General features: G+C 40.8%; 2 protein-coding genes across 8 annotated transcripts in view; one reads left to right on the forward strand and one right to left on the reverse strand.

The window, feature by feature from the left end:
* Window positions 1-11,534, forward strand: part of epyc (epiphycan) — a 14,210-nt gene extending 2,676 nt beyond the window's left edge. The window contains exons 2-10 of the mRNA XM_046379762.1: window positions 333-531; window positions 5,709-5,892; window positions 6,276-6,803; window positions 7,127-7,333; window positions 8,017-8,175; window positions 8,457-8,615; window positions 8,777-8,979; window positions 9,276-9,371; window positions 10,598-11,534. Of these exons, the coding sequence (XP_046235718.1) occupies window positions 340-531; window positions 5,709-5,892; window positions 6,276-6,803; window positions 7,127-7,333; window positions 8,017-8,175; window positions 8,457-8,615; window positions 8,777-8,979; window positions 9,276-9,371; window positions 10,598-10,768 (1,899 nt within the window). The 5' untranslated portion in view covers window positions 333-339 and the 3' untranslated portion in view covers window positions 10,769-11,534. The remainder of the gene's footprint in view (window positions 1-332; window positions 532-5,708; window positions 5,893-6,275; window positions 6,804-7,126; window positions 7,334-8,016; window positions 8,176-8,456; window positions 8,616-8,776; window positions 8,980-9,275; window positions 9,372-10,597) is intronic.
* A 152-nt stretch (window positions 11,535-11,686) lies between these two features.
* si:dkeyp-38g8.5 (uncharacterized protein LOC568385 homolog) lies at window positions 11,687-13,882 on the reverse strand. 7 transcript variants are annotated; one of them, XM_046379413.1, is made up of 4 exons: window positions 13,674-13,882; window positions 13,096-13,189; window positions 12,758-12,845; window positions 11,687-12,667 (listed from the first exon to the last, which is right to left on the reverse strand). In XM_046379413.1, exons 1-4 carry the CDS (start codon window positions 13,744-13,746, stop codon window positions 11,978-11,980), a joined length of 945 nt encoding a protein of 314 aa, XP_046235369.1. In that variant the 5' UTR covers window positions 13,747-13,882; the 3' UTR covers window positions 11,687-11,977. The 7 variants fall into 7 exon arrangements, with proteins under 7 accessions (XP_046235369.1, XP_046235368.1, XP_046235373.1 ...); XM_046379412.1 differs by having other exon boundaries at window positions 13,039-13,189; XM_046379417.1 differs by lacking the exon at window positions 13,674-13,882 and adding an exon at window positions 13,530-13,666.
* Window positions 13,883-13,954: the final 72 nt, after the last annotated feature.

Consider the following 13,954-nt stretch of genomic DNA (forward strand, 5'->3'; position numbering starts at 1 on the left):
AACTTTGACTTCTGACCTTTGACATGCCACAGACGAGCACAGATTTGAGCCAAGATGGCTGCTCCATGGAACAGTGAGCCCCTGGCTACAACCATGGAAGAGGCCCTCATATTTTGATCCCTTGAGCTGTCTGCACCTCAGTAATGAATTCATCGACCTCAGTGATGTGACCCAATGTCAGGCTCTGGTCTGTAGTGCTGTGGACTGCCAATATCAGTGCACTGAATGTGGAACTATGTAACTCTATATTTTAATATCATTAAAATATTGTTATATTACAAAAGGCAAAGACAGTTAATAAAATGACTTTCCATCTCTCTGGTCTTGTCAAGGTGGACAATGAGGATGCTCGTGCGGCTTGTGTTGGGACTCTTCGTCCTCAAAGCGGTAGTGGGCAGCCCAAGATTTTCCCGACAAGTGGACCTGGACACATACGACAGTGCCAACTATGATGTGGATCTAGACAATTTAAATTTGGAGAACCAGGATATCTATGACTACGAAGACGGGCTGACAATTGATGATCCTCAGGTAAGAGAAAGTCAGTCAATCAGTAAGCACAAGAGAAAATGTTCGTCCAAAATGTACAAATACCCTCCAAACACCCTGGCCTTTAATTAAACAGTTCCAACTGTCATTATTCAGAAAACTCTTGTGTTTCTTCAATCATTTGTTTTCTGGGATTCGTTCCACAGCCAGCAGCCAGCAATACAAGTTTGTATTTGGTCACTTTTCATGGCCAGTTCATGTAAATAAATTGGGTCATGGCGTGTTGCTTACTAGTAAGTCAAAAGAAGTATGATCATATGATTCCTTGATCAGATAAGAAATTTACTTTCATCAGCTGAATGGTTTGACATGGTCTGCTTTGTGATGTTCACTGCATAACGTATTGCTGAAAGAAATCTTAAAAATATACATGTCACAGCAACTTGATATACGACTCACTTCTTAAACCACGCAGATTGGTACAATTCCCAGAAGTCCCTCCTTTCTTCAGATTACACAAATCACAGCTGTGACAGTGTAATATTGGTGAACTTTCTGGCTTTGAACCAGGGTCACCGGGTTCATGGAGCAGACAGACATCCCACTGATACCAACTGCAGCAATTTGAAAGACGGACAAGCTGTTCTCCAGCTTTATGCATTATTGTGGCCAAAATATTTCACTTTTATACCTCTGCGGGGCTCCATTTAAGCTACATGCCCTAGAATCTCCATAAACTGAAATGTTCTGCATCTGGAGTAGGTTTTGTGCATGGAATCGAGCAATATTTATGTCCCAGTGATGGACATACGTTTTATTTGCCTGCAAAAAAATCAAAGAAGGAACTGCTCTCAATCACACAGCAGCCCCAAATTTTGATATTTTTCTTTCTTTTGGTGGGCAGGTTGAAGAATTTGTAGCAGATCTACAGGGCAAAATACAGGGAAACTGCAACTACTTTGCATGTATCATTTTTCCCACACTGAAGGTGGACTCCCTTCCCACTGTACAGTGGGCAAACTCAAGGACCGCTGTGCCTTCTGGGACTTACTTCTTTTCTCATTTTACTCAAATTCTGCTAAGCACAACAACTTTTAAAAGATGAGTGGAGAGCAGAGGCAGAAAGGGTTACAAACTGGATTATGGATTCCAGAAAACTCTGCTGGGTATGATGTGGCAAAGCTGCAGGGAGTGCTGGTATGGCAAGCTCCAGTGAAATTTCATGTTTCAGTTTATATGCCTTTGCAACAAACGAATTAAGCCAAGGCAATGTCAAGATGGCACAAGGCAAATCATCCCCGTCTGGCTTCTCCTGAGCCAGAAGTTTAAGCTAAACCTCATGTCGATTGCACTCACTGCCGTTATCTAAGATCAGTCCCACAATCAAATGCAAATTTAGCAGGTCGGACAAGATTTAGTAAAAGAAACAACACAAAGAAGTGAATTATTGCGTCATTCATTGTTGCAAAAAGGTTCAAACACAGCTTCTTTTTTTCAGGCTTTACAGCTGAGTGTTATACATGACACAGCTCAGTGTGGGAAAGTTGTAATGCAATGCAGGCGAATGGCATTGATAATGTCTCTGTGTTTAACAAGGCTGGATATGACGCAGCGCATTGCATAAGGTTTTACGGCAGTCTGTGGGAGAGGGAACAGGAGAGAGCAGAACTTTTAGAGTTACTGAAATCTTTCTCCACCTGGATAAACACGAATGTTTGAGTTGCAGTATCATGTGCTGAGAAATAACATATTGCATAGATTGTCATTTTGTTTTGTTGACAGCACAGTTGGGTGACAGGGCAGATTCTCAGACAGGCTGGTTGCTAATGAAGACTGGGGATTAAATGGATTTTATTCACACACAGATGTCAGGGGAGAAATGAAGCGATGATGAGCTCCATGCCTCTGGAATGCTGACTCTTTACTTTCCACATCCATCTGTTGGTATTTCTTTTCTTTCTCCTCGGGGCTTGTCTCTTTTGAAAGAAATAAAGGCTCATCTTCTGTGTTATCCAAGCAAATCGTCTTCAGTCTGCTGCGTTCAAAAGAGCCTCTGCTTAAGCTTGCAAAACCACTGATTTTAGATTGATTTAGGCAACTGCTCAATTTGACATTTAATTTGTCTTTCATCATTTTCTCTTGAGTCGAATTATAGGAAAAAATGTTGGTTTAGTTTAATGCAGCTGGTAATTAAAATGTTTAACTTTATTTGTACAAGGGCTGCACAGAAATAACATTTACACCTGTACAATATATACTGCAGTCCACTTGTTTAGACGTGTGTTGAAGAAATTACCTCAAGTATTAAACCCTGTAGTTTCTGAAGCTCTTGTTTTAGCTGCTGCTGGATTGTACTGCTGTATATAGTAATAACTGTTTTGTCAGAAACCTGCATTACTTCACTTGTTCCAATTGAATAAACACAATCTCCAATATTTAGTACCATAACAATCCGACCTAAAAATACAGAGAATTTCGGCCCAGCACTGGTCTTGTCAAGTGTTAGATGATAAGATCGATACCGCTAACATTTGTGCATTAAACCTGAAGCTAATAATCATCAACCAGTTAGCTTAGCTTAGCATAAAATTGAAAACTACCAGCTATGCTCTGTCCAGCACCTCTGGAGATCACTATTTAACACAATATACACAAATAGTTTGTCTGACCTGTAAAAAAAAACAAAATCTAAAAGTGACGTATTGTAGTTTGATAAGGAGTCATGTGTCCGACTATTTCATGGCTTGGCACAGTGACTTCTTACAGTCTTACCATCACCGCAAGGTTGCCAACCAATGGGAAGTCACTGTGGCTGGCATTAATTTTTCTTGGGCAGACTTGTTCTCATATACTCATCTAACTGCAGCAAAAAAAGCCATTATTTCTCAACATTTTAAATGATTTCTTTAAGCTGGTGAACCGTGAGGCATTGTTTTGGGAAGACAAAATCCCTTTTGTAAAAGCATTATTTCAGCGTTTTTCTGCAAAAACTTCGCTTACCTTGCTGAATGCATCTCTTAGCTGATATACTACGTACTACAACAGCAACGTGACATTTGGCATCAGCTTGATGCCCACGTTCAATGTTTCTCCCTGTGCATTCTGTTTTCCCATGCTGTTTCCAGAGCTTTTTTTTTTTCTCAGTATTTTTGGTTGCCAGTCTTTCGCCTCTTCTTTCCCCTCGGGTGTATGTGTTTGCTTTGGGGAAAGAGGGAAATGAAAGCGAGATCTGCAGCAAGCTAACTCTGTGCAAGACTTTTCAATGGCCTACCTTGTTGTATCCCAGACTGTGTCTCAGCCAATCTTTAAAATGAGACGCTCAGTGCTGGACATCTTGTCAGTGCTGCATTTAATGTCTCTACGTGGCTTTTTAGTCGGTTATATTTCTTGTATCTTATACCCATCATTTAAAGGCACTGCTTAGTTTGACTTGCATTATTGTACTGTTACACATCAGTTTGATACATCTTGGATTATTGGCTTCTGATTACTGTGGTAGAGAGTAGCTCAAAGGACTAAAATATAAACCCTTGCAGCTACCATGTGAGTCTTGGTTCCACAAGGACCATTCCCTTTCTGGAGGGTTGAGTCAGCCTTGTTGGGCGTGAGAGAGTGTCAGGTATTACCTGTGGTGGTGTGTGGGCGTTCATTGCCCTCATCTGGAGGAGGGCAGAACTGCAGGTTTGATCAAATACTGAAGCATGAAAATGCCGTTGTAATACTAGATGGATACACCTGAAGCTTTTAATGAGGGAACCAAAATGCACTGTAATTCATAAAGCTTGGCTGGTTTGGCAGAGTTGTCTTTTGATTTATTTCTCAACATATAACATTAAAGCTGGCCTACATGAAAAACAGAGGCGATAAGGATTTGCTCATAGAATAATTTGATATTTTGAAATAAGGCATAAGAGCCATTAATGTTCTTGTTAATGTTCTCATGGTTACATAACATCTTAAAGAGACAAATCACCGTATGTAGAGTATAACACCAGGGGTGCATGTTGCACACACTGCAAACAGGTTTTGGTAAAATTGTGTTCTTGTGTCCATAGAGGATTTGCTAAAGTAGAATGATGTGAAAACCTTTCAGTTAAGTCTACAAAATTAAATGCCAGAGGTTGAAGCTGGATTGAAAACTATCTGTTCTTCCTCTGTCCTCACAAAAAGAGGTGTTTTGTAAGCATTCCTCCATTACTAATCAGTTTACAATTAAGGGAATATAAACAAGAGCTCCTAACTGAAAGCCATTTTCCCTGCAGGATCTTTCTGTCAGTGTTTTTTTGTTTATCTGCTGTTATGGAAAACACATTTTATACAGAGATGAACATTCTGAAAATGCTGATGTTTCTGCTACAAAAAATATCCTCTATGGCCTTTCACAAAGGTTGTGTCTGAGTGGACTCTTAAATTGAGACACTTTGCTGCCATCTAGTGGTGAAGATTTTGTAAGTTCCTTTTTTGGTCCTTGTTGCACTGACTGTGTGTCCCTGCAGACCAAAGCGTCTGACTTCTCCTGTTATTTGATTCCTTTCATTCTGTCAATGTCAATTTTTCATGAACAATGGCAGATTTGTACACATAATACTGCATTTGTGTGCCTATGTGCCTATGTGCCTGTGCAAATAATAGTCCTTAACAGATTGTGAGACATTAACACATGCAAAAGATTTTGTTATTTTAGTATTTTACATTCTGACATTAAATGCCATGATTGCCAACATTTTTGGTACATGAATGCAAATTTCATTTTATTAAATGTTGTCCTTCCAGGACTATTTTGTGCTTTAGTCCTGCTTCACAGAATACTTTTCTAATTATTCTCAAATCAGTGGTTCAGTCGACCAAGTTGTATCGTCTAGCCCAGAATTATGGTTTATTAAGCAGTAGATCTGTCACCGTTATTACAAAGACCTCCCAATATTTCCTTTGTTAAGCTAGCATCTTAGAGTTTACCAGAACTGAAACATATAGATTAACTTTTTGATTTTTAGAATAGAGCAAAGTGTCTTGGTCTGTATTGTACTTGAGTACAATAATATTAGGATAAAGTTTTCTTACTCGGAATGAGCAAAAAGCGTTAACGACACACAGTCAAGTGCTTACATTGAGCTTTATTTCACAGACTGAGAAAAGAGTGATGGTCAGACTAAATATAGCTCTTCTGAAGCATGATATACTTATAAATTTTTGACTCATTGCTGCTGTCTTTCCCTCAGATAGAGATTGGAACGCTGGCCCCACCCGACTATAACTACCCTATACCTGAGGCCCCAGTGGAAGAACAAGAACAAGAAGTGGAGGAGGAGGAGGAGCAGGAGGAAGAGATGCCTCTAAAACCCCAGCTCATCCCTCAGGGGTCAGGGGGATCTGGGGTTCTCATGGGCCCAGACACACAGAAAGGTCTGAAAAAGCACATATCTTTAGGTTTGCCCACCCACAAACATAGAATCACTTGGTGTTCAAAGTTCACTCAGTTCAGTTTCAGAGAGGGCCTTGCTCCTCCTTGGGCCTGTGGGGTAAAAGCAGCAGCACCCATCATGACAAAAAAAAACAAATACGCACTAATATATTCTCTAAAATCATTGATTGTGTCTTCAGCAATCATCTTTTCCAAGTGCATGTCTTCCATTTAACTAGCTGTTGATGGTTAAATGTGTCCTTTCATCACAGTGTCCATTTTTCAGCAACTACTTAACCTAATCATCCATGTGAGTGCCAAATCTGGTTGGTCCATTTCAGTTTTATGTGTCTGTTTATTAATACCTAATCTTGTCTCTAACAAGAGGTGGAGCTGCGTCTGACGCCCATTGACATCCTTCATGTCTCCGGAGATTTTGGGAGCTCTGTAGGGTCTGGGGCCTCTGGAGCTTCTGGGGATTCTGGGTCTGGAGACTCAGGAGACCTACCGGTCTCTGGTGGTTCTGGGGGCTCTGGAGACATTGTCCTGATCTCCGGAGCCTCTGAAGAGCTCCTCAGCTCTGGGGGATCTGGGGAATTCTTGCTATCTGGGGATATCGTGATATCTGGAGATCTCTCGATATCTGGAGATCTTTCAATATCTGGAGATCCCTCGTTATCTGGAGATCTCTCAGGGTCCGGGGATATAATAGGATCTGAAATTTCTGAAGTCTCTGGGGAACTTGGCTCTGGAGAGATTTCCCCTGAACTCCCCCTGGGCTCTGGAGAGTCTGGGGACCAGTCTGGTTCTGAGTTCTCCGGAGATCTCTTGATCTCAGAGACCTCTGTAAGCTCTGGGGTTTCTGGGGACTCTGTTGAGTCCGGGGACCCAGGGATAACATTGTTATCTGGAGGTTAGTAGGTTACCAGATGTCTGCTGTGACAACTCTATTTCGTGACCTGTGTAGCAATAACCTGTCTTACTCTATGTGATTTATGTTGATTTACTGTCTTAAATTCCATTTAACTGTGTTAAATGTTGATGTTTTTTTGTTTGTAATCATACTTACTTGTTCTACTATGTGCCATTGTATTTATGTTACTCATAATCATGCTTTTCCTAACATTCTGTCTCTTCTAAAATGTGAGCGTTAATGGGTTGGTTGATTGATTGTTCGTCTCACCCCTCGCCCTCCTAATCTCATGTCTCCTAAACCCAACCTTTGGCTCTAACAAGAGGAGGAACTCATTCCCACGACTATCCCCAGTGAGACATCAGGTGTTTCTGGGGAGTTCTCAGGAGCTTCAGGAACCTCAGGGGCCTCTGGGGATCTTGGAGTCTCTGGAGACTTAGGGTTGTCTGGAGACTCTGGGGTTTCTAGTGTCTCTGGCTCTGGAGACGAAGAGGTCCCTGAGGTAACTCTGGTCCCTGACACTGATAAAGGTCAGTATCTAATTTGGACTTTTGTGAAATATGTTAAAATCAGGACAAAAAGTAAAGTCTAAACCAGACAGTGTACCAAAAAGGGAATACTGTTGGCAGGTGTCAGGTGCTTTGGTTTTCTTCTTCTCCACCTAAACATAACTTTTATTTACCTCTAAAGTACTAGAGTAGAGCCAGTTTCATAGATAAGGAATTTTTTGAAGGTGAAAACTAGTAGAATGGTGCAAGATTTACTGCAGAAGCTCCAATACTTACATTTTGGTCTGCAGAACAAAGGATAGTAATGTCACTTGAGCAGTGATTTGAGTTATTCACTCCAAGAACCATTTTCACATAAATGTTTCTACCAAGTTGACTATGGATTTTCAGCCTTGTAACCCACCATGGAGGCTAACCCATTTGATCTGGCTTCCGTAAAAAGTGTTTTTTTTATTCTTTGCTAACAACCATACTGTTTGTAGCTACTCAGCCGATCACGTTCCATGTTATTAACACAAAAATATTTGTTTCATTTAACTTCTATCAATGAGTTAAATGCCATAAACACTTGGCTAACACTGCTAATACGCTGTATGTAACTTATCACTGTGGCAAACAGTCAGCTGCTGATTGCCAGACTTCCTGTTCCATGTCCATGTCTGATCTAACTTGTTTGTTTAACACCTAATCTTGTCTCTAACAAGAGGAGGGGCTGCTTCCGACTACCCCAGAGACCTCTCAGGAGGGTGCTGGCAGTGTAGAAGGGTCAGTGAGCTCTGGATTGCCAGAGACTGATGAACCCGATGAGCCTGATGAGCCCGATGAGCCTGATGAGCCTGAAGAGCCTGTGATTGACAGGAAAGGTCAGTACTGACCAGCACAGGCAGTGAATTCAGAGAAGCTTGAGAAACTGGGTAAATTTTCATCATATCCCTTCAGAACTTGTGATATCCTGAACCTGGAGCCAACTGAATTTGACCCTGATTCGAACCTGTTGGGGTTTTCTTTTTGAATGTTACACGGTGAATCCAGCCAACCACCAAATATCCTCTAAATTATATTCTGCCTCTTACTTTTTCATATTTTATTCCTTTCCCCCTCTCTCTCCCTTCTTCTTCTTCTGCTTCTTCTCCATGTGCTCCAGGTATGCCCACTTGCTTGCTGTGCACGTGCCTTGGTGGTTCGGTCTACTGTGATGACTTGAAGCTGGATAGTGTGCCACCTCTTCCCAAAGACACCACTCACTTCTATGCACGCTACAACAGAATCACCAAGATCAACAAGTCCGACTTCGCCTTCATGAGTATGTTTCCCATTTGAAAATTGAAAATGTATGAATATTAGAGCCAAATGTAAAAGGTGAATGTCACGCATTTAAACATCGCTTTAACTCTGACTGATGCTGGAGTGAATTCTGATCACTGATATCGGCGTTTCAGAGTATGCTTTTTCACCTCCTTCCAGACAAGCTGAAGAAGATCGACTTAACCGCCAATGAGATAACGTCCATTGATGACAAAGCATTTTTGGGTCTGCCTGAGCTGAAGGAGCTGGTGATTCGAGAAAATCACATCTCACAGCTGCCCGCACTGCCAGAGACCATGACCCTGATCGATGCCAGCCATAACAACATTGGTAGCAAGGGTATTCACCACGAGGCGTTCAAAGTATGTACACATTCCATACTTACTGTTACACTAGAGTTTGACTAAAAAGGCTGATATAACAGTTCAACATTAAATGTTTCCATTGTCAAGTTTATTGTTACTAAAGTAAAGCAAAAATCAAGTCAGACTCCTTCACACATAATGTAGTACAGATTTACTGCTTTTAATACTGGAACGGACTACTATTTGCGACATCATACAAAACAAAATTTATGCCTGTCACAAGTTTCTGTCACAATAGTGACATCTCAAGGACTGATCTAATGATGAGTTACATCTTTCCTCATTGTAACCAGGATATGACAAACCTGCTGTACCTGTACATAACGGACAACCACATTGATTACATCCCTGTGCCCCTACCGGACAGCCTGCGATCTCTACACCTACAGGTACAACTGCTCTCATGTCTCATCAACCCCCACCGCTGGTCAACACTGAAAGATTAATTCAAGATCTTAAAACACATTTTAATTCAAATTTCATATGAAACTCAGATAATGTGGAGTAATAAATGATTACATGCTCATGTTAAAGTGGATGGTGCCACCTTGTAATTATATGGTGTCACCAACCAATGATAATGAGAAACAATAAAATCAGTAAAGAGATGTCAGTCAAGTGCACACATGTCAACAGATAAAGAAGAGTAGTCTAATTAAGCAAAGCAATTGAAAACACCTGTGTGGTGGGACAATGGTTGTGTGCAGGGCCTCCGGGTCGTTAACTCACAAAAAAATCTTGCTACTTAACTGGTCAAGAACCAGATGTGGCCTGTGGAAAAGGGTTGTAGTTTGTTTTTCTGACATTTGTACTCTACTGAACAAAATTGCCTCACTTAATCTACACTATATGGACAAAAGTATTGGTACTTTGCAGTTGTAACAGCTTCCACTCTTCTGTGATGGCTTTCCACAAGATTTTGGAGTGTTTCTCAGGGAATTTTAGCCCGTTCATACAGTAAATAATTTGTGAGGTCAGACGCTGATGTTGGACCAAAAGGCCTGGCTCGCAAAATTTGTTCTAGTTCATTCAAAAGGTGTTGGGTGAGGTTGAGGTCGGTTGAGCTCTGTGTGGGCCATTCAAGTTCTTCCACACCAAACTCATCCAAACGTCTTTATGGAGCTTTGCTTTGTGCACTGGGACACAGTCATGCTGGAATAGAAAAGGACCTTCAATAAACTGTATTTACTGGAAGCTTAGCATTGTTCAAAATGTTTTGGTATGCTGAAGCATTAAGATTTCCCTTCACTGGAAATAAGGGTCCGAGCCCCCACACCTGATTTAAACAATACTCAGGTCTCAGGTCTGTCCCAATAGTTTTGTCCACGTAGTGTATTCAGGTTTTGCTTTCAAAAATGAAATAAAAATGTTACAAATAACTTCATTGTAAGATTTATATTCAAACAATTAAATCAATTCAGATGACATGTTTGAGACTAAGCTGAAGATCTGACTGAAAGTGTCTCCAACAAATCCAGATAGCCTAACATCCACTACATGACCCACTCTGATCTCTTGTGACCCACTTTCTCCATCATGATTGTATAATCAAAGCCAGTCCAATATCCCTGTTGATGATATCTCATCGTTTATCTTCCTCCCTCTTCTACTGCAGCATAACAATATTCAAATGATGCACGAGGACACGTTCTGCAACCTGAAAGATTTCAGCTACATCAGGAATGCGTTGGAGGACATCCGTCTGGACGGCAATCCCATCAACCTCAGCAGGACCCCGCAGGCTTACATCTGCCTGCCCCGTATACCCATTGGGGATCTTATTTAACCACACAGACACATACCTACACTCTTGCACACTGACTTCCACAAAAGCAACCACGTGCACACATCTTTGTACATATTGACACAAGCACACACGCAGACATGCATACCATTTATCACCTCCTCAAACCATCAATTCATTACAATAATGTATTTCACAACTGTCATAAATGCTGCTGATGTATATTACAAATCAGTGAATCTCAGTGTGGAAATTTATGCTTCATAAACAACCACAAATACAAATTATGAGTCTGGTGATCAAGCACATATACACTGCTCTACTGCAACTTCTTCCTGTTGTTCAGATTTTTATGCCTGGTACAATAAAATAACACATATACACACTGAAACCGTCAATCTCTCTCATTCCCACCCAAAGTGCATGTACACACATACAAATACACACACATACACACAAGAACTTTCTCAAACTGCTCTGCAACTTGATTAAAAGTAAACAATAGGTGACATTCAAACAAATCGGTTTATTAAAAACTCTTCAAATGGCATGTATGTTTCTGTTCAGTGTCTGTTCATGACTGGCAAGAAAAAAAACAACCAGTAATATTGTTTAAATATGTTTGTTTTGTAAAAATAAAAAATTATAATATTAATATTAATGACAGATCTAACACTTTTGGAAATGTATACTAGCATAAACTTATTGAAGCTGGAGCTTAATGAAAGGTAAATTGAGTATCTAAAGCAATAAAAGACGCATTTAAACACTATCATTTGTTGTAAAGTCTGTATTGTAATATAAAAATATATATTCTGAAAAAAAAAAGATTTTTTACAAGAACTGCAATATTTGGTTTATTACATTTCAAAAAGTGATGTTTTAACCGTACACAATAGCCTAAACCAAAGACTCTAATGTCTAGAGTCACTAACATAAGGACTATTGTTTGATTTGGGAAGAGGGGGGGAGGGTTGTGAACTTTGATTGTGGATGGGGTTAAGAATAATGCTAATAGCTTGCCATTGTGTGCTCTGTATGGAATAACCACAAGTGAATAAAGTTGTTTTGAAGACCTCTCCGAACTAGGAGTGGCTCAACGTTTTCATTGACAGCTTCTAGGTCAGTATATGAGCATAATGTACATTCTGAATTATGTGCAGATGTAGCCAAGGTGGAAACAGCTACAGGAATATCCGTCAAATATTTTTCAGGGGAGGGATTGTGCAGGGAAAAAAAAAATCGGCGGAATCAAAAATTTTCTATCAGTTTTTCAAGCAAGTTGAGGAGGCGATCCTTCCTCTCCATCTCGCCTGAGTCTTTCACCTGGCTGCTGTCCTCTGTAGCCTCCTCAGTCCTTTCTTTGGGTGCAGAAAGTCTCAAAAGTCTGTCTTTCTCTCGCTCCAGAGCCAGCCTCTCCCTGCTCATAACATCTCTGTCCTTCTCCATCATGGCCTTCTCCCTCTCTATCGTCGCTCTCTCTCTCTCCAGCGAGGCTCGCTCTCGGTCCAGAGCAGCAGCCTCCCTATCCAGCACGGCTCTCTCCCTCTGCAGTACCAGCTGCTCCCTCTCCATCACCTGCTTCTCCCTCTCCATCACCTGTCTTTCAATGTCCATCATGTTCCTCTCGTGGTCCACCTCTTGCATGACGCAATCTATCTCCTGGCGTCCCTCCTCCTCCCCAGCCTCATCTCCGTTCTGGGAAACCTCAATCTCTGGCATGTCTGCCAACAGATCTGTATTGCAGTTTATCACCATGGATGACTTCCTCCTCTTGGGCCTCAAGATGGGTAAGAAATTGCCGTTGCCTTTGTCATCGGGCAGGGCCTTGAGGATGGGAGCCCTGCCTTCCAGGCGACCCTCCATGGCGTCGTCCATCAGACTGAAATAAGGCCATGTTTCAGGGAACACTTTCACCCCATCCGGAGGGTTCTTCAGCTCCTGAGGAAGCAGAGAGAAGGCAACAAATCAAGAAAAAAAATAACCAAATGCCTGAAGAAGCTAAGTAAAATTTACAAAAAGAAACTGCACCTTGTATCTCTTCTTCATGTTTTCCCATTTTTTGGATGCTTGATTATGAGTCATCTTGTGTTGCAAGCCCATATGTTTCAGGACGGCCCTGTAAATATAATGATCTTAACGACACACAGAAACACTAGAACTGAAACGATGAGTTGATTTATCAATCGGCAGAAAATTTAAAATCAACTATGCTGATAAGATGTTGCTGACGTCATTGTTTGAAAGTAAAAATACCAAAATGTCACTGGATTCAGCTTCTCAAATATGAATATTAATGAGGGAATAATAACATTTCATTGGAGTCTTTTCTGTTTCCACACATCTGGAGCTTTAAGTTGCTCACATACCTCCATGCCAACATGGAAGTATTTCTTTTTCCAGAGAAGAGCCAACCGTTTGAAACCCTCAGCTTCACAAAGTCTTCAATTTCTTTTGAATTCACTAAGACAGAGAGAAAGTAAAGTTAGTAGGAATACAAACACATAGGCTTACATTTAATACTGGATGTTATACAGTGTGCAGACTGTTTCAGCCTGTTATGACCTCATTTTTTCCAGTATTATTAATTTCAGGATTGTTTATTTCCCCTCTTAAAAGTAAATAAAAAAATAAAAATGGTGCACAGAATACTTATGCTCCTCTCTTTTCAATTTAGATGAGAAATGTTATCATGCGAGATGAACTTTATAAAAGTTGTTAAACCGCTGGTCAGCAATCAGCTGGTTCGTTTATACTTATTTAAACATATATTAGCCTACACATCAAATACAACCTACATTACCAGTGGAGGCCGATGATGTCCGGCTGAAAATGTCGCTTAACGACGAGCCCACTTGCTAGGTGCCCTAGCTACCTCTGTGTACGTTAGCTACCGTTAGCTCGTTAGCTTGGTTAAAACATGGCATTTCTTGTTGCCTATACTTACTTTTATATGTGAACTCCGCAGGGGTGAGCTTATAAAAAGTGGTGTGCGTGTAATCATGGTCTGGAAATTCCATATTTGTTTATTTATTTTTTACTTATTATTTACTTCGTTTTATTTATTTTCCGTTTTTCCTTTTAACCTTCCTATCAAGTTCCCTTCGCAGGAAAAGACTACTCAGCGCTCCATCAGAAGGGCCCTAGCAGCTTCTTCTTCTTCTTCTTCTAGAGCTTTTAACAGAACGCTTTACCGCCACCTGTAGATGTGGAAGCGCCAATGCCGAA

The sequence above is a fragment of the Scatophagus argus genome, chromosome 22, assembly GCF_020382885.2.
Source record: "Scatophagus argus isolate fScaArg1 chromosome 22, fScaArg1.pri, whole genome shotgun sequence".
NCBI lineage: Eukaryota > Metazoa > Chordata > Actinopteri > Scatophagidae > Scatophagus > Scatophagus argus.

Excerpts from the sequence above, each read along its gene's own strand:
- si:dkeyp-38g8.5 (XM_046379412.1), bottom strand. The coding sequence starts at position 13,746 with ATGGAATTTCCAGACCATGATTACACGCACACCACTTTTTATAAGCTC. Across the intron at positions 13,190-13,673 it reads TGCGGAGTTCACATATAAAA|TGAATTCAAAAGAAATTGAA; the intron begins GTAAGTATAGGC and ends TCTCTGTCTTAG. Across the intron at positions 12,668-12,757 it reads ACATGAAGAAGAGATACAAG|GAGCTGAAGAACCCTCCGGA; the intron begins GTGCAGTTTCTT and ends CTGCTTCCTCAG.